The following is a 20,159-nucleotide window of genomic DNA, read 5'->3' as shown; positions in this document are numbered from 1 at the left end:
TTTTTTTTGAGACGGAGTCTCGCTCTGTCGCCCAGGCTGGAGTGCAGTGGCCGGATCTCAGCTCACTGCAAGCTCCGCCTCCCGGGTTCACGCCATTCTCCTGCCTCAGCCTCCCGAGTAGCTGAGGCGTCCGCCACATCGCCCGGCTAGTTTTTTGTATTTTTTAGTAGAGACGGGGTTTCACCGTGTTAGCCAGGATAGTCTCGATCTCCTGACCTCGTGATCCACCCGTCTCGGCCTCCCAAAGTGCTGGGATTACAGGCTTGAGCCACCGCGCCCGGCGATAATTTTTACCTGTAAATGCCCATACTAAGGAAGAAGAATGATCTCACTCAAATCAGTAACCTAACCTTCAACCTTAAGACACTAGAAAGAGAAGAGCAAACTAAATCTAAAGCAAGCAGAAGGAAAGAAATAATAAAGATTAGGGAGGAAATTAACAACATAGAGAATAGAAGAAAAATAGAGAAAATCAATGAAACCAGAAGCTTATTATTTAAAAAGATACCAAAATTCATAAAACTTTAGCCAGATTGACCAAGAAAAACAGAGACTTGAATCAGAATGAAAGAGTAGACATTACTACCAACCTTCCAGAAATAAAAAGGATTATAAAGAATACTGTGATTTATCAACAAATTAGATAACCCAGATGAAATGGCAAATTCCCAGAAATACACAAACTACCAAAACTGATGCAAGAAAAAAATAAACAATCTGAATAGATCTGTAACGTGAGGAGATTGAATAATTAGTCAAAAACTACCCAAAAAGAAAAGGTCCAGATATCTTCACTTAACATTTAATGAAGAATTAATACAATTAACACTAATTCTTTGCAAACTCTTCCAAGAAATAGAATATTTCACAACAGTTTTTTTTTGTTTTTTGGTTTTTTTTTTTGGAGGGGGATACAGGGTCTTGCTCTGTTGCCCAGGCTGGAATGCAGTGGGGCAATCTCCACTCACTGCAACCTCCACCTCCTGGGTTTAAATGATTCTCATGCCTCAGCTTCCCAAGTAGCTGGGATTACAGGTGTGCGCCACCATGCCCAGCTAATTTTTTTATATTTTTAGTAGAGACAGAGTTTCACCATGTTGGTCAGGCTAGTCTCAAACTCCTGGCCTCAAGTGATCTGCCTGCCTCAGCCTCCCTAAGTGCTGGGATTACAGGCGTGAGCCACCACGCCTGGCCCACATCTCATTTTATGAGGCTAGTGTTACCCTGATGGCAAAATCAGACAATGACATCATAAGAAAAAACTATAGGGCAATATTTTTTATGAATATGGTAGCAAAAATCTTTAATGAAAAACTATTGACTGGGTGTGGTGGTTCACCTGTAATCCCAGCACTTGGGGAGGCTGAGGTTGGTGGATTGCTTGAGCCTAGGAGTTCGAGATCAGCCTGGGCAACGTGGCAAAACTGTCTCTACAAGAAATATAAATGTTAGCCAGGGAGGCTGGGCACAGTGGCTCATGCCTGTAATCCCAGCACTTTGGGAGGCTGAGGCAGGTAGATCACCTGAAGTCAGGAGTTCTAGACCAGCCTGGCCAACATGGTGAAACCCTGTCTCTACTAAAAATACAAAAATGAGCCGGGCATGGTGGTGGGTGCCTGTAATCCGAGTTACTTGGGACGCTGAGGCAGGGAAATCACCTGAACCTGGGAGGCAGAGGTTGCGGTGAGCCGAGATTGTGCCACTGCACTCCAGCTGGGGCTACAGAGTGAGACTCTGCCTTTAAAAAAAAAAAAAAAAAAAGTGCCGGGCGCAGTGACTCACGCCTGTAATCCCAGCACTTTGGGAGGCTGAGGTGGGGGCATCACGAGGTCAGGAGATCAAGACCATCCTGGCTAACACGGTGAAACCCCATCTCTACTAAAAATACAAAAAATTAGCCGGGCATGGTGGCAGGTGCCTGTAATCCCAGCTATTTGGGAGACTGAGGGAGGGAAATCACCTGAACCTGGGAGGCGGCGGTTGCGGTGAGCCGAGATGGTGCCACTGCACTCCAGCCGGGGCTACAGAGTGAGACTCTGCCTTAAAAAAACCAAAAAAAGGTGCCGAGCGCAGTGGCTCACGCCTGTAATCCCAGCACTTTGGGAGGCTGAGGTGGGCAGATCACGAGGTCAGGAGATCGAGACCATCCTGGCTAACATGGTGAAACCCCATCTCTACTAAAAATATAAAAAATTAGCCGGGCGTGGTGGCAGGTGCCTATAATCCTAGCTACTTGGGAGGCTGAGGCAGGAGAATGGCATGAACCCGGGAGGTGGAGTTTGCAGGGAGCCGAGGCAGCACCACTGCACTCCAGCCTGGGTGACAAAGCGAGACTGTGTCTCAAAAAAAAAAAAAAAAAGTTAGCCAAGTGTGGTGGCTCATGCCTGTAGCCTCAACTACCTGGGAAGCTGAGATGGGAGGATTGCTTGAGCTCAGGAGGTTGAGGATGCAATGAACCACGACTGAGCCACTGCACTCCAGCCTGGGTGACCAAGTGAGACCCTTTCTCAAAAAAAACCCTCAAAAACAAAGATTCTATTTTGATTTATTTACAGTGTTTGAGTGTATTGCTTTGTATAGTTTTCTTAGATGTTGTAGGTATTACAATATATGTATGTAACCTATCCCAGTCTAATATATAACCTATCCCAGTGTTTTACCAAGTTCAGTGAAGTGTAGAAACTTTTTTTTCCATTTAAGTCTCTTTGCCCTCCTCACTTTTTAAGTATAACTGTCTTAAGTATTTCCTCTACATGAAGCTACTCCATTTTGATGGAACTGGAAGTGTATATGCTTGTCTTTTATCTGTCAACCTTACTGAATGATTAATTCTTGTAGTTCTTCCTTGGGTTGTCTTGAATTGCTATATATAGTCATATCTTTCACAAAAATGACATTTTCATCCCTTCCTTTCTTCTATCTATACTTTTTATTTTTCTCACTACAAGTAGAAAAAAAATGAGTATGGTTTTCTGTTTCTCAACATCAATAATAAATGTATGTATATTTTTTCACTTTTCCTATGTAAAATGAGATACTGTTTTCCCCTTCCTTGCTTCTAAGTTTTTGTGATATAATCTGGATATGTTATGTCTCCATTTTTATCTGACCATAATTTTCATTTTATGTGTATATATATATATACACATTTTTTTTTTTTTTTTTGGAGACTAGGGACTCTGTTATTCAGGCTGGAGTGCAGTGGCACAGTCATGGCTCACTGCAGCCTCAACCTCCTGGGCTCAAGTGATCCTCCTACTTCAGCCTCCTAAGTAGCTGGCAATACAGGGGTGTGCCACCACACCCAGCTAAATTTTTTTTTTTTAAGGTGATAGGGTCTCACTATGTTGCCCAGGCTAGTCTCAAACACCTGGACTCAAGTGACCCTCCCACTTCGGCCTCCTAAAGTGCTCAGATTATAGGCATGAGTCACCATGCCAGGCCTTTTTTTTTTTAATGTGATCTGTCTTTACTTACTTATCTCACTTCATCTCCTGCTCTTCCCCTCTTTCCATCTACTTTTAGCCTTAGTGACATTTTTGCTCCTCCTTCAACAACACATCCAACATGCTCTATCTCAGGCCTTTGCATTGTTATTGCCTCTGCCTGGAATGCTTTTGCCCCTTTCCCCTGGATATTTATGTGCCTTGCTCCCTCACTTTCTAAGAGGTCTTTACTTAGATGTCACTTACAGTGAGATCTTCCCTGACCATCCCTCTAAAATTATAACCTGCCCCCCGCCACCATCAAATCCCCCATCCTTTTCCCTGTTTTTCTTTTCATAGCAGCTATAATAATATAGCATATTATTTTATCTATTAATTGATCTAGTTTATTTCTTTTTGTTAGAACGTAAGTTCCATGAAGGCAGGAATCTTTATTTTGTTCACTACTTTTATTTCCATTGCCTAGAATGGAGCCTGGCACATGTAGATACTCAATAGATATTTATTGAAATAATTAATCTTTGTGGATTTAGTATTTTTCTTCCTCAAACTGGGACTACTGAGCTCCAAAACAGTGAATTTTTTTGAGACAGTGTCTCACTCTGTCACCCAGGCTGGAGTGCAGTGGTACCATTACAGCTCACTGCAGCATCAACCTCCTGGGCTCAGGTGATTTTCCCACATCAGTCTTCTGAGTAGCAGGGACTACAGGTGCACGCCACCATGTCTGGCTAAGTTTTGAATTTTTTTTGTGGAGACAGGGTTTTGCCATGTTGGTCAGGTTGGTCTCAAACTCCTGAGCTCAAGTGATCTGCCCACCTCAGCCTCCCAAAGTGCCAGGATTACAGGGTATGAGCCTCTGCGCCCAGCCAGGAGTGAATGTGTTTTATAGCTCTTTGCACCTTTTGTATGTAACTTTTTTGTTTTAATTCTTGTTTATTTGCACCAGGTAATACTTTCCATATGGTTTAAAATTCAAATGGTATAAAAAGGTTATGTTCAAAAGTATTATCCCACTGTTGTGTTCAAACACCCCATTCCTCTGCTCAGAGGCAGCTAGCTTTGTCAGGTTCTTGACTCTCAGGGATATTCCCATATGACTTTCTGAAAATTTGATACCAAGTTACGCTATAGGATGAAGTATTTTACAATTATATCTGTCCAGAGTTGTTACTTTTTTTTCTATGTATTGCTCAACCCTCCTTGGATAGCCAGCATCAACCATTTTTTAGAGAATGTTACTATCATGAGAGCCATTAAGGGAGTGATAAAATGAAATACTGTTTTGCCCATGCCCTTGAAGTTCACAATCTAGGTGGGATGAGAAATATCCACACTTATTAAATAACAGAGACTTTAAAAAGATTGAGATAATACGTATGAAATGTCACAAAACATTGAGTAATTAATTGTTCAATGAGATACAGATGAGAAATACCATGAAAATTAGTTTATCAAAGCAGAGAGCAAGCATCATTTATCAGGGAACATTTCACGAGAAGGGAGGAATATGATGGCTTTGGATAGTCTGAAAAGAATGTAGAGAGAAGAAGTGTATTTTACCTCCATCATAGGCAGTTGAGAAAACAATTTTTTTAGGGAAAGTCATGTTCAAGATGGAGCTTAAGGTGGGGCAACAGTGGCTCATGCCTGTAATCCCAGCAATTGGGGAGGCTGAGGCAGGCAGATTGCTTGATCCCAGGAGTTCGAGGCCAGCCTGGGCAACATGGTGAAACCCCATCTCCACAAAAAAAAAAACACAAAAATCAGCTGGGCGTGGTGGCCTGCACCTGTAGTTCCAGCTCCTTGGCAGACTGAAGTGGGAGAATTATCTGAGCCCAGGAGGTCAAGGCTGCAAGTGAGCCATGATTGTGCCACTGTACTCCAACCTGGGTGACACAGTGAGACACTGTCTCAAAAAAAAAAAAGATGGAGCTTGAAAGATAAGTTGTATTTTTAAATAGGCACAAAAGGAAGGATAACATGGTGGAAGGGAACTACTGAACGAATGCTAACCAACTGTTCTTGTGAATCAAGTTTTAATGGAACACAGCCATGCCCATTCATTTATGTATCGTCTGTACCTACTTTCATGCTACAGTGGCAGAGTTGAAAAATTGAGACAGACCATATGGCCTGCAAAGCCTAAAATACTGTCTGGTCCTTTACAGGAAGCTTGCTGATCCCTGCAAGTACTTAGGATGTAGGTAGGAAAGCGTTACTGATACATATTGAAGAAATGAAAATGAGATATTTATTAGAGTTGGGGGAGGTTCAGTAATAGGAGGGTGGTTGGTTGAAGAGGAGGTTAGTTTTGAAGGAATACAATAGAGAGACCATTATAATAGAGAGGAAGTGAGGGGCCATTTCACACTGGACAGTAGTTGTTTAGTAAAGCACAGAGGTGGCTTACCCTTAATCATGCTTTTCTGATCTTTTCCCTGCTAGCCAAGAAGGATCAAGAAGGTGGAGAAGAAAAGAAATCTGTGCAAAAGAAAAAAGTAAAAGAGTTAAAGGTGTTGGATTCAAAGACAGCCCAGAATCTCTGTGAGTATCTCTTGATCCCAACTATTCGAAATGTGAAGGAGTTCTTTTAATAACTTTTAATTCTCTAGAATCTATGGTCCCTTGATATGGAAATTTAATTTGTTCAATTCCTGCTATATGGCAAGCATTGCACAGTGAATTTTCAGTATCATGTTTAATTTCTTCAATAGCACTGCAAGATTTTTAAGTATCCAGATTTATGTCAAGGAAACAACTTAAGACTTTCAGGAATTTGCCTAGTCATAAAGCTAGTAAGAAGGAGGTCTGGGATTTGAGCCTTTTTTTTTTTTTTTCTGAGACAGAGTCTCACTCTGTTGCCCATGCTGGAGTGCAATAATGCGATCACAGCTCCCTGCCACCTCAGCTTCCTGGGCTCAGTTGATTCTTCCACCCCAGCCTCCCAAGTAGCTAGGACTATAGGTGTGCACCACCACGCCCAGCTAATTTTTTCTAGAGACGGGGTTTTGCCATGTTGCTCAGGCTGGTCTCAAACTCTTGGGCTCAGGTGATCCACCCAGCCGAGCCTCTGACTTTCTTATTTAAAAGTCCTTACTATGTCCATTGCATTCACAGAAAGTCTACCACAGATGGTCTAGCCACTATACATTTCCTCTTTTCCACTTTTGCTTTTTTATTAAATAAATAGAGAAGGGGTCTCACTATGTTGCCCAGGCTGGTCTCAAGCTCCTGGCCTCAAGTGATCTGCCCACCTCAGCCTCACAATATGTTGGGATTACAGATGTAAGCCACCATGCCCAGCTTTCACTTTCTAATAAGTAAAGGTACTAGCTTGGCTTCAATTAAATTTAAAATTACTTTGTGATTTAAAATAACTAAGGTAAATTTAGTACTTCTCAAAGTAGGATCAGTAACTCCAGAGAAGGTTTCTGTTCTGAAGTTTCCACCTATACTCATAACTGTTTGGTAGTAAAATTTCAAATAAGAAATTCCTCTGCAAAGTTGATATAGGTAGTACTTACTTGATGATCAGGACAAATGTTACATTTTTGTTCATTTCAATTATTCATCTACCTACTTCATACCGAGAAATGTAGACTTTATTTATTTGACAAATATTTCAAGGTCTGCTATGTTGTAGGCTCTATCAGCCACATACTAGGCGTGTGTTCCAGAGATGAAAGGGTGTGTTCCATAAAACCCACTCACAGTCTTGTGATGCAGTTATTGGCTGTTTTTCCAAATGAAAAAAACAAAGTTTAAATGATGTGCAGTGTCCAAATCACACAGCCAATAAGTACACATACCATAAGTAAAGTCAGTGATACAATAAGACCAGTAAACTGTCACATTATTCTTGACTATATAATCTTAAATTATTGTCAACAGCTGTTACTAAATAGTGTCTGTGGTGAAGTCTTAGGGAGACTAAAGTAGTGTCAGTTCCTGTTCCCAAGAGTATCTCTAGGAACATAAGATATGAGTAATTGTTTTAAAAAATGATACAAGAAGGACAATGGTGTAGTACATTATGATTTCTAGTGGCATGATATTGATATGGGAAACAATTTAAGAAAAGAAAATTGAGAGTAGTATAGGGTAGGATGGTCTGGAAGATGGAATTTAGTGATTCAGCAGTCTCATATGCTAACGATACAAAGCTGAATAAGACAATAGTCCCTATCTGCATGAGTCATGTATTTGGTAAAGACAGAAAGGCAGATGATAACAGCACAGATTGAAAAATGCTATGATGGAGGTATGCTAGAATATTTATGAGAGTACTAGGAAGGGAGGGATCTAAATCAAGTGAGGGCAGTGTTGGAGGGGCAAATCCCAGAAGATATTCTAAAGGAGGTTACTACTTAAACTGAGTTGAAAGAACAGTTAAGGAATTAAGGAGGCTGGGCATGGTGGCTCATTCCTGTAATCCCAGCAGGAAGCTGAGGTGGGAAGATTGCTTGAGACCAAGAGTTCAAGACCAGCCTGGGAAACAAAGCAAGACCCCTGTCTCTACAAAACATAAAATATTAGCTGAGCACAGTGGCGTGTTCCAGTAGTCCCAACTACTCAGGAGGCTAAGGCAGAAGGATTGCTTGAGCCCAGGAATTTAAGGTTGCAATGAGCTGTGATTGCACCACTGCACTGCAGCCTGGGCAACAGAGTAAGACCCTGTCTCAAAAAAAAAAAAAAAAAAAAAAAGTGAAGGCGGAAAGGTTGGCTCGTTTCAGGAGAGGGATCAGCATGTATGAGAGCATGAGATAACATTATGCAGTTCAGGAACTGCAAGTAGTTGAATACAACTGAGTAAAGTTTAATCAGGAAAGTGAGTGAGATTATCCTATGTAATTTTTAGGAAGGCTGCTTTGGCAGTGATTTTGAGGCTGGATTGCTAAGGTAAGGGGTAGGACTATAGGCAGAGATGAGTTATGTCATTGTTTTAAACTAGGTGAGATGTGATCAGGGCCTGAAACTAAGGTGATGAGAATAAGAGAGGGAGAGGATATTAAGACAGTAGAATTAGGCTAGATGCAGTGGCTCATGGCTGTAACCCAGCACTTTGGGAGGCCGAGGCAGGTGGATCACTTGAGGTCAGGGGTTCGAGACCAGCCTGGTCAGCATGGCAAAACCCTGTCTCTGCTAAAAATAGAAAAATTAGCTGGGCATGGTGAAGCATGCCTGTAATCCCAGCTAGTCATGGGGCTGAAGCAGGGGAATCACTCGAACCCGGGAGGCGGAGGTTGCAGTGAGTCAACACCACACCATTGCACTCCAGTCTGGGCAACAGAGTGAGACTCCATCTCAAGAAATAAATAAAAATAAAATAAAATAAAAAACTAGCCAGATGTGGTGCCATATGCCTATAGTCCCAGCCACTTGGGAAACTGAGGTGGGAGGAGGATTGCTTGAGCCTGGGAGGTCGAGGCTGCTGTGAGCTATGCTTGCATTACTACACTCTAGCCTGGGCAACAGAGTGAGATGCTGTCTCCAAAAAAAAAAAAAAAAGGTAAAATTAATGGAATTTAGTAATTGACTTGCGATAAAGGAGAAGGTGATTTGAGGTTTAGGTCACTCTGTGGAAAGTGGTACCATTTACTGAAATAGAAAAATTCAGCAAGAACAGATTATCTTTTTGGGGAGGTGGATGTGAGAGGTAGCAGGATGGTCTTACCTAAAGTATATTCTCTCAGTGGCTGCCATCTTTTCATTGGCTTTGTGGCGATGGAATAAATCAGAGTCGTGGAAGTGAGAGAGAATAGGCTATTTTAGATTGCTATAAAGTGAAAGAAACATAAACTGGTAATTTAGAGAGGAACATTGAGTAAGATTAAAAAACTTGATTATGCATATATGCTGAAGGGAAAGGTCTATGGGGCTGCCTTTTCTGTTGACACATGAGGATGAGCACACGGGAGTATATATACTTAGACATAAATACGTATATGAACACATGCTGCCTATAAGCTTACAATAGTGTTGGTATAGTTTTCTTCTAGGCGATTCCAAAAGGCTTATCTGAGTCTATTCTAGTCTGGCTCTAACCAAGAGCCCTAGTGCTTTATTTTTAAGTAGGATAAGAGAAAGTTGAGCAAGTAATTTGACCAGTGGCTTCGATTTTTCTCAGTGAAGAGAAGCAGAGTCTTTCTGGAACAAATGGGGAAGTGGTGGGGCAGTGGGGAAAGTGGGAATATGTTGGAGGACCTGCCAAGAAGGGTAGGAGAAAGTGGAATAGGGACACATGAAGAGAATTGCTAACAGCACGGATGCCCCCGTTATCATTGGTGCTACTGCAAATTCATAGACTGCAGTCTGCATCAGCCCAGGTGTCAGAGTAGAAAAATGAAATGGAAGACTGAGAAGGAAGCAAGAGAATGGTAATAGTAGGAGTGGTAATAGTAATGGGAGTCATAATAGAGAGCAAATGAACTGATGGTTTAGAGACTCCTAATGAAATAGGAAAGGCAGAGTGGAACTGATATATCAGTGAAAACAACAGTCAGGAGACTGGAAAGAGAGGTACTGATAAGGCTGAAGAGTCAAATGAGAGATTAGAAAGGGAGACTTGAAAAAACAGGATGTGTTTGTTAGGGAATAGGATATGGCAGTTTAAGGTCAAGGCAGCTTTGAGGATCAAGTCCTGAGAGTGGGAAACTAAAGTAGAGTGGGGTGAAAGTCTTTGATGTGTATAGACTTTTTTGAGACGGGTCTCGCTCTGTTGCTCAGGCTGGAGTGCAGTGGTGCAGTCACAGCTCACTGCAACCTTGACCTCCTGGGCTCAGGTGATCCTCCCACCTCAGCCTGCTAAGCAGCTGGGACTACAGGTGCACACCGTCATGCCTGGCTAGCTTTTGTATTTTTTGTAGAGATAAGATTTCCCCATGTTGCCTAGGCTGGTCTCAAACTCGGGAGCTCACGCGATCCGCCCACCTTGGCCTCCCAAAGTGCTAGGATTACAGGCATGAGCCACTGTGCCTGGCCTAAAAGAGCCATGTTAGGAAGATTATCCAGCATAGGTTTGCAGGATGGGTTGGAAGGGAGAACAGACCGAGAAGAACATGTCTTAATATCTCATTTTCTGGCAGCAATCTTTTTGGGTTCCTTCCGCATGCCCTATCAAGAGATTAAGAATGTCATCCTGGAGGTGAATGAAGCTGTTCTGACTGAGTCTATGATCCAGGTAAGGAGCAAGGTGGTTCTTCTGGAGCAGGCTCTTCTGTGTCGCTGGGTACTGGCCTCATCTCTGTGTAGATGAAGAGGATCCTCCTCTAGCATTGCTGACTTATGAGTGCTGGCTTTGAGAAACTCCCTTTTCTCTGCTGGTCGGGTTACTTCTGGTATATTTTGCAAAAGTCCCACCATCTCAGTAGCTGCCTCTCATCTCCCACCGTATGTTTCCTTCTGTGTGGTCCTTGAGCAGAGTGTGGGATTGACAACAGAGTAAAAGTTGTTTAGGCTTGAGTTGTCAGGGAATCCCCCTCCAGCTGAGATGTCTCTTCCCTCTTTCAGAACCTCATTAAGCAAATGCCAGAGCCAGAGCAGTTAAAAATGCTTTCTGAACTGAAGGATGAATATGATGACCTGGCCGAGTCAGAGCAGTTTGGCGTGGTGGTGAGTGAGGCCTGTGGCAGTAAGCGGTTCTCCGCCCCCTATATTCCCCTCCCCTCTAGAGAGCAGCCTGGGCATATGCTCCTTGCTGCTTGTCTGTTTTTGAACCTGTCTTAATCTCTTCTCCCTGCTCTGGAGCTCTGATCCTCCCATAGGAGGCTCAAGCCTGTATCTTTTTCTGACTTCACTCTCTTTTCACTGTAATGGAACTGCTTGTGTTCTCTACTAGATGGGCACTGTGCCCCGACTGCGGCCTCGCCTCAATGCCATTCTCTTCAAGCTACAATTCAGCGAGCAAGTGGAGAATATCAAGCCAGAGATTGTGTCTGTCACTGCTGCATGCGAGGAGTTACGTAAGAGTGAGAGCTTTTCCAGTCTCCTAGAGATTACCTTGCTTGTTGGAAATTACATGAATGCTGGCTCCAGAAATGCCGGTGCTTTTGGCTTCAATATCAGCTTCCTCTGTAAGGTGAGCCAAAGAGTTAGAGCAGGACAACACAAGGAAGGCTGCAGCCTCTATGAGTTCAGTGTTGGCAGGAGGCCATCTTGGACATGTCAGGATTTAACAGTTTCTCCTCTTGCTCTAAGCTTCGAGACACCAAGTCCACAGATCAGAAGATGACGTTGTTGCACTTCTTGGCTGAATTGTGTGAGAATGACTATCCTGATGTCCTCAAGTTTCCAGACGAACTTGCCCATGTGGAGAAAGCCAGCCGAGGTGGGGCAGTTTGGGATGAAGCTAGAGCCCAAAAGTCTCTGCGTGGGGAGGGAAATAAAACACAGTCTAGATTTGAGAGCGTTTTCAGTTCAGACTATTTCAAGTGGAAATGAGATAGGATTTAGGCATGGTGCCTAAGTCACAAGGGCAGAGCGTAAGGTTGAGGAGAGATCTTTATGTGTAGAAATAGGAAGCACTCTTCTCTTCCTAAGGAAACACCAAACACCAAAAAACAGCTAGAAAGGCAGGTGTTTTTAGTCTAGGTTAACAGTTCTTTTCATTAAGAAAACATAGACTAGATTAACAAAAATTAGGCCTCACTGTCCTGGAACTAGACAAAGAAAAAGCAGCATTCATTGGAAATTGGAACAGATTTCTGCCCCCGCCTCTATATTTCTATGTATATCTCTCTCCTCCCAAACCCTGTTCTCTAAAATAAATGAGACCAAGATCTCAGGAGATTTCATAGACTCATGTTAAATTAAATGAAGTCTTTCTTCTGTTCCTAGTACCGCATACCTTGTGAAGGCTGGAGGTTCAATGATCAAATAATTTATAGTCTCACTGGAAAGATGAAAATTTAAGTATGTGACACAACTAAAGTACATAAGGAACTAAAATTATTAAGTGCCAGAATGTGTGTATAGACTGAAGCTCTGCTCTGAAAGGTGACACTAAGGGGTGTTGAGGCTGGGATTATTAGTAAGCTCTTGCTGTCTGTTTTTATGGTGTCTTTTTTTTTTTTTTAAGTTTCTGCTGAAAACTTGCAAAAGAACCTAGATCAGATGAAGAAACAAATTTCTGATGTGGAACGTGATGTTCAGAATTTCCCAGCTGCCACAGATGAAAAAGACAAGTTTGTTGAAAAAATGACTATATCCTCTCTTGAAAGGAGGGAGTTGTTCCCTACGAAGGGAAAGAAAACTTCCTATAGTGGGGGAAAAACAGGATAGATAGGGCAATATGCAATTTTTTTCTCTTAAAAAACTCTTTTTCTTTAAATACATAGTTTTTTGGATTTGTTAGTATTTTCAGAGAGGCTCTCACTGTGTCACCCAGGCTGGCATGCAGTGGTGCCATCACGGCCCACTGCAGCCTTGACCTCCTGGATTCAAATGATCCTTACCCCCTCAGCCTCCTTGGTAGCTGGGACTACAGGCATGTGCCACCAGGCCCAGCTAAACTTTTTTTTTACCTTTTTTTCTTTAGAGACGGGGTCTCACTTTGTTGCCCAGGCTGCATAGTTCCTGAGAGCATTCCATTGTTGTGGAGTGGAAGCAAACCATGCAGATCAATGATAAAAGTCCTCCCGACTCCCCTGCCTGTACCCCATCTCCACTACACACACTCACACAGGCTTCCCTCTCCTTCCCCTCCCCAAAGGTAACCACTGCCACTGGACTTCATTCTGATTTGCACCTCATACATTTATTTTAAACAAAAACTGCATTGTATTGTGTTTTGCACATAATATGTCTTGGCCATGTTTCCATAATAGTATTTATAGAAAACCCCCTTTTAGGTCAAGAGATTGAGACCATCCTGGTCAACATGGTGAAACTCCATTCCTACTAAAAATACAAAAAAATTAGCTGGGCGTGATGGTGTGCGCCTGTAGTTCCAGCTGCTCGGGAGGCTGAGGCAGGAGAATTGCTTGAACCCGGGAGACGGAGGTTGCAGTGAGCCAAGATTGTGCCACTGCACTCCAACCCAGCAACAGAGCAAGACTCTGTCTCAAAAAAAACAAAAACAGGAAAAAAAAAAAACAACCCTTTTAAACTGCCACCTTTTTTATAGGTGTACCATAGTTCATTTTATTAGTCCCCTATTTAGGCTACCTACATGGCTTTGGTTTTTGCTGTTATAAACAGTGCTGTATTGAACATGCCTTTGCATGCCAGTACTCATCTTTGAGTAATTCCTTGGGCTAGAGAAGTGGGTCTGCTTCTTGGTCTTGGTCCTTTACTCCTTGGCCGCACAGCTTTGTAAAGGATGCACAAGAACAGTATAACAAGCTGCGGATGATGCATTCTAACATGGAGACCCTCTATAAGGAGCTGGGCGATTACTTCCTCTTTGACCCCAAGAAGTTATCTGTTGAAGAATTTTTCATGGATCTTCACAATTTTCGGAATATGTTTTTGGTGAGCAAGGGATTCTTGCTGACTGAATCTTTTGTGGGCATTTCTCACTTTCCCCGGGTTCCTGTTGGCTGGTAGTAGGTGTACAATGCCCATGTGTTCCTTCCTCCCCTTCCTTGCCCCAGCAAGCAGTCAAGGAGAACCAGAAGCGGCGGGAGACAGAAGAAAAGATGAGGCGAGCAAAACTAGCCAAGGAGAAGGCAGAGAAGGAGCGGCTAGAGAAGCAGCAGAAGAGAGAGCAACTCATAGACATGAATGCAGGTGAGGCGTGAAGATGGGTTGATAGGTTGAGATAGGAATGTTTGGAAGACTTCTCTGCCTAAGAGTCTAGAGGCAGAGTCTCATGTCTGAGCTCACCTCCTGGCAAATGATTTTTGGCAGTCTTCTATCTCCGAGATCCCAATGCCGGACTTTAACCCCAGTTCAGATAATGCACATTCCAACTTGCCCTGGTAAAACTTTTACCTTTTCTCTCCTTTGCTGGCTCTTGTGTTCTCTCTCATTCCCCCGTGATTGTGGTATTGCTGTGATATATACTGTTTTCCTTCTGTCCATCCAAAGGTTCTTCTGGCCTGTTCTCATTCCCTCCACTAAATCTTTCGGGTTTTTTTCTTTAAAATATTTTCCTGACGCTCCTCCCATCTTTTAACTGTGGTGTGTCTTCCCTTTCTGCCTATTTCACAAAGTACTGTGTCCCTAGTACCTTAGCCCAGTTGTACACACAATTAGACTGTAAATGGATTGAACTTTTGGAGGGGGTGGGGAGCCGGTCACCCTCTTCTTTTTTCAGCAGAATCTCTATTTCACTACCAGAAGCATGTCTTTGTTGAAACATATGGTTTCAATTACTGGCCCTCTGTTTCCTGTCTCTGCTTCTTTCCTGCTGCAGATTCCCTACCCCTTCGCCCCCACTGCTCTCTCTGTGGGCAGCGGAAATACAGCATACGCTGCTCACACAGCACTGAGCTGATACCACCCTCCTCCGAACCTGAGGGGCCACGAGCCTTCTGCAAATGAAGAGGTGTTCACAGAGCTGCTGAGTTTGTTAGGAATCAGTATTTTACAGACCACGGACACAAGGGCTGCTCTGATACCTCTTGCTACCAGGAACTTTTCTTTATGCTTTTCTGGAAAGCAATTTCCTTGCCCTTAGTTGTAAGCCACAACTTTGTAATGCTATTAAAGCCCACACCAAGTATCCTTCACCTTCCCCTGGGACTCCAGGGTTTGCCCCCAGGTACTGGCTAGGATGCAGTGGGGGAAGGTGGAGTCCCGCTGACATGTGGGATGAGGGCTGCACCGGGTCAACAGGCGGCGTAATGGACCTTGCCCAGTTTCCAGTACCTGGGTCAATGAGGGTGGAATGTAGGTCAGCTGCAGTGGTGATGCTCAGCCAGCAGGTGGTGCTGGGAGCAGTGAGCCCCAGCCTTGGAACTGGCAGCCTATGGGCATTTTGGGATTTCACAGTTTCAGATTTCACTATCCTAAGCTGTTGCCATGGAAACCGAGCCGGCTAGAACAAAGATTTTACATTAACTCTTTGTGTTCTAGCCAGGCTGCTCCTCTTAGATGCAGAGGTCTTAGACATCAGGAAGACTTAGCCACTGGAGGCAGTACTTCAGGGAAGTGTACTCTTTGATCAGTGGTCTTTCCTCAGCCCTGCTCTGAGACCTAACCAGGCGAAACACTTTAGGATAAAGAGGGAGTGATATAGTTGCTGACTAATTTCACAGTCATAGTCTTTACTTATCCTGGTCTTGGAGTTGGGCAGTTCTATAATTTTGTTGCTAGTCCTGATTGGGGTGGGGAGGATGGCATTGCGGGAAGATATCCCAAGGTTTGCATTGGATACTAGGCAATGAGATCTTTTGTTTTAACCATTTGTAAGCAGATACAAGTAAACATGAACTTGTGAGACTTAAGGCTGAGCTCTCTTTGTCTCTTAGCTGCCAGCTGCTGTGAGAGAGCAATAGCCATGCATTTTGTGTGGGGCTTGGTATTTGCCATGCTGCTCTGGCCGAAGAGTTCACGTCTCCATCTTGTTCTTTATAACAGAGGGTGATGAGACAGGTGTGATGGACAGTCTTCTAGAAGCCCTGCAGTCAGGGGCAGCATTCCGACGGAAGAGAGGGCCCCGTCAAGGTAAGTAAGCACGTGGAGCTCATCCTGGGTGTCGAAGTGGGTGAGGGCTCTCTACTCCTGCCAGTCTGAGGCTGAAGAGCAAATAATGATGTTCTAAGCATCTTTTTAATCCCTGCATCCAGAACGGATTATCTAGTCCTCTTCTTCCATGTTACAGAGTAGCGACTTAGAAAACGAGTTTAAAGGGCTGACAGTAAATCAGTTACATTGGATTATGCCGCATTTCTCCCCACTCTTGAAGCCGATATTTGGAACAAAAGAACTGAGCTGCAGGACACAGGGATTTGGGCATTTGTGTGTATGAACAAAAGTTGATCTAAATACAAAATGTATATTAGGTATAGATTGAAATTCAAATTAAAAATAAGTCAGAGTCCGTACTCTGGACTTCACAAGCAGAAGGCATACATAGAGAGAACTAATAATAGAAAGTATACAATTTTGTAGAGAGGTTTAGGCATCATTATTCCCAGACAGAAAAATATAGAGGAGCACCTCTATTGAAGGATTATGCCGTGACTGAAAACTACCTTTTCCTTGAGTGCAGTTAGCCTCTGTTGCCCTTGCCTTTCCCCCATCACTGCCCTGCAATCTCCTTTCACATCTTTTGGAAGATCTAAGTGGATTACATTGAGCTAGAGATTCTAAAAAGAGCTAGGACAAATGATCCAGGTATTAGTATGGGAAAAGATTAATGAATAAGTTCCCCCTGAGGGAATCTTAAAGTGGCCAGGAGACTAATTCAAAAGAAGGTATAGCCAAGGCTGCCCCTCATGTGGAATTGACCTGCACCATTGTGTCTAGTGAAGGTCTTTTGAGGCTAGGAGTGGTAGCTTCTTTTCTAATTTGAAGAGTGGGAATTACAAAAAAGGCATCATTTAAAGGTTTCTACTTCAGAGGGACTTAAATCTATATTCCCTATTTCTTGGCTGTTGCATTGTGTAGGACCATTTGATAGTGAGTTTTACTTTGAGATTATTGTAAATAGAAGGAGTTATACAGCTTGCTTTGGCCAGTGCTCAGCTATTAGTGGTAGTACCTGCCACAGCCTGGAAAGGGGGACCTTAGAGCATGCTAGCCTATATAAACTCAGTATCCTGGCCCAGCTGTTTCCATCACTGTGAGTTTCATCTGTAATGGCTGACTGCCCATTTCTACTTATACTCCGAATAACCAGAGTGATACTCCCTTCTGAGGGCTCTCTTGTATGACTTCAGAATGTTCCCCAAACTGAAAGCTCCCGAGTCAAAGTTCTTATCCATTTTCTGGCATTCTCTAAAGGGGAGGAGAAGTGGATATGAAGAGCTGAGTACTCTCTGGGCTAGTGTTTAGTCTTACAGATAGGTGTTTGCAAGGAGAGTACAGCTAGAGGTACCCTTACTCCTGTATTTCATCTTATAGGTTCTTACAACATTATTTCCTACTGACCACATAAGGTGATGTGGCCTTAACATTAAGCATTTCTAGCCTTACAAAAATACATTGCATCTTACTGGGGTTTTTTTTGACCCCGTCAGCTAAGTGCCTGCATCAGACTTTTGGTGGGGAATTCCCTTTTAAGCCTAATCTTCCTGTGGAACTATACTAGAATCCCAGATGCTTCCTGTACACAGGTAACCAGACATCAGTGGCTTCCCTCTGCTGGGGAAGCCCCATTCTTACTTCTTTCCAAACGGAAAATCAGAACTCACAGGTGGAGGAAGGAGGAATTTTGTTGGAACCTAACCTTCCAGCAGAGGACCTGAATTAGTCAAAGTACTCTCTCCCATGCCAGAGGGAATAGGAGGAGACTTATACTAGGAGATATTAAATTGGAAAGTAGGTAAAATGACAATTACATGTATTTTAAGTGGCTCTAGCCTATAAGCTTATCTTTCTAGGCTCTGGGTTCACTAAATACACTTGAATATATCTTGGAGTTATTCCGGTAACTCTTAAGACCTTGGTGCTTTCACATCATGTAAAGTGATGTGATGTGGCCTCACATTAAACATAAACAGGAGGATAGCCATCAGAGTAGACTACAAAGAACACAGGGTAGGTAGGGATCAAAACTCCTAAAGTCATATCTAGTTGGGATGCTGTCTGTGTTATCCTAAGCAAGTCACTTAATGTTTCTGGGACACAGTTCCTCAGGTATAAAATGAGAATTGGACTAGAATGAATGGTCTCCAGAGTCCCTTCCAGCTCTAATATTTTTTTGTGCAGTGACAACAGGATTGAGAGGAGAAGAGGAGAGAGAGGCTGGACTTAGACGGCCCCATTTTCAAAATACAAAGGTTCCACTGGCTATAGGTTTCTCTGTGTGGCTACTGGAATTGGCTGTTCCACCCCTTGCCTGGCTGTCTCTGACTATTCCTCCTGGCTGATTGCTTTGAGCTAAAAAAACAGAGGCACTGTGGAGCATATCTGCCTCACAGCCCTCCTTTTTTCCAGAGAGACAGCTGTCCCTATTCAAAGACACTAGCTTTTTCCCTAGAATTTAAAGGAATGTTAAATTCTTCCGGTCTCTGGAGACCTGGGGGCGTGACCAGTATACAAAGACTCATTGAGGAGTTGGAAGAGGAGAGTTACTATCAGGGTTGGTTCATTAAAAGCAACATGTAAACTGCTGTGACCCGCAGGGTGTTGGGAGAACAATGGTTTGAGTGTCAAGGGGAAGAATCCATGTGATTGTATTACAGCTGCTATTTCAGGCCCATGGTTGAGTCAGCTTGTGGTTTTAATGACTCAACTTTATCTCCTTGTCTGAATTGTGGCCTCTTGTGTACAAGTCATTTGCTCACTGGGATAAAAGCCAAGGGAAGAAAGAAATTCAACTCTTCCTTTCCTTCCCTCTACCATTTCCCAGCTTCCCTATAAGCTCCATCCATCTAATAGAATCATAGAATTGGAAAGACTCTAAAGACTTCCAGTGATTAGTATCTAACCTGCTCATAGGGAAAGGAATTAAAACCAGATAAGATGGCTAACACGGTGAAACTCTGTCTTGACTAAAAATACAAAAAATTTGCCGGGCGTGGTGGCAGGCGCCTATAGTCCCAGCTACTCAGGAGGCTGAGGCAGGAGAATGGCATGAACCCAGGAGGTGGAGCTTGCAGTGAGCCGAGATTGCACCACTGCACTCCAGTCTGGGTGACAGAATGAGACTCCATCTCAAAAAATAAAAATAAAAAACAGATAAGGTCTTGCCTAGGTCTACATGGCTATCTAATGACAGCACTGTAGCCCGCTTTTGTGACTCCCAAGTCCAGGGCTATTTCCACTCAGCCTGCATGATTGAACAGGAGATGGCAGTGAACCCACAGTATGGGCCGGAAATATTCTTTCATACCTTCCAGCAAGGAGAGTCTTGGACATGATGACATTGCTTCAGGAAGGTGCTCTCATGACCACCTGTGTTAGTCTCTTTCTTGTTATTATACAGAAATACCTGAGACTGGGTAATTTATAAAGAAAAGGGGTTTATTTGGCTGACAGTTCTGCAGACTGTATAGAAAGCATGGCGCCAGCATCTGCTGTTGAGGCCTCAGGAAGCTTCCAATCAAGGGGGAAGAAGGTGGATCACAAGGCGGAAGTGGGAGCTAGAGAGATGCCAGGCTCTTTTAAAAACAACCGGTGCTCGTATGAGCTCTTTACTGTGGGGAGGGCACCAAGCCACTCATAAGGGATCCACCCCATGACCCAAGTGCCTCCCATTAGGCCCCACCTCCAACACTGTAGGCCACATTTCAGCATGAGTTTTGGAGCGGTTATACATTCAAACCATATCACCTCCTATCTAGAGAAGGTTGCTAAGAATGTTTCCTGTACCACTACTTATTCTCCCCCCTACTTTTGTAAATAGGACAAGAAACATAATTAGGAGAGTTTGAGACAAGAATGAGTTATTTAGTGTGATGATGATTGCCCCATCTGTCCTAGTTTCCTCTTCCCTAAGGAAGCTTATTTTATTCCTTCCTCTTTAGTAATAGTTCCTAGCCTATGTTTTATAAAGGTCTTTTTCAAATCACTAACCTTTTTGAAATTTAGCTACACTTGCGTTATATGGTTGATTTTGCTGGTGTTTTTATCCTAGCCCACCCCTAACTTCTAGGAATC

At 43.3% G+C, this 20,159-nt stretch overlaps 1 protein-coding gene across 3 annotated transcripts in view; it reads left to right on the top strand.

Annotated features, from left to right (window-relative positions):
* The window catches only part of DIAPH1 (diaphanous related formin 1), a 106,470-nt gene that overhangs the window by 81,393 nt on the left and 4,918 nt on the right, over positions 1-20,159 (top strand). For all 3 annotated transcript variants that reach the window (XM_025388470.1, XM_025388469.1, XM_025388471.1), the window contains 9 exons: positions 5,895-5,993; positions 10,535-10,629; positions 10,959-11,060; positions 11,287-11,526; positions 11,646-11,775; positions 12,526-12,650; positions 13,755-13,919; positions 14,042-14,177; positions 15,972-16,058. In XM_025388470.1, the coding sequence (XP_025244255.1) occupies positions 5,895-5,993; positions 10,535-10,629; positions 10,959-11,060; positions 11,287-11,526; positions 11,646-11,775; positions 12,526-12,650; positions 13,755-13,919; positions 14,042-14,177; positions 15,972-16,058 (1,179 nt within the window). The remainder of the gene's footprint in view (positions 1-5,894; positions 5,994-10,534; positions 10,630-10,958; positions 11,061-11,286; positions 11,527-11,645; positions 11,776-12,525; positions 12,651-13,754; positions 13,920-14,041; positions 14,178-15,971; positions 16,059-20,159) is intronic.

Source organism: Theropithecus gelada, chromosome 6 (assembly GCF_003255815.1).
Source record: "Theropithecus gelada isolate Dixy chromosome 6, Tgel_1.0, whole genome shotgun sequence".
Lineage (NCBI taxonomy): Eukaryota > Metazoa > Chordata > Mammalia > Primates > Cercopithecidae > Theropithecus > Theropithecus gelada.
This window is presented reverse-complemented; position numbering and strand designations above follow the sequence as displayed.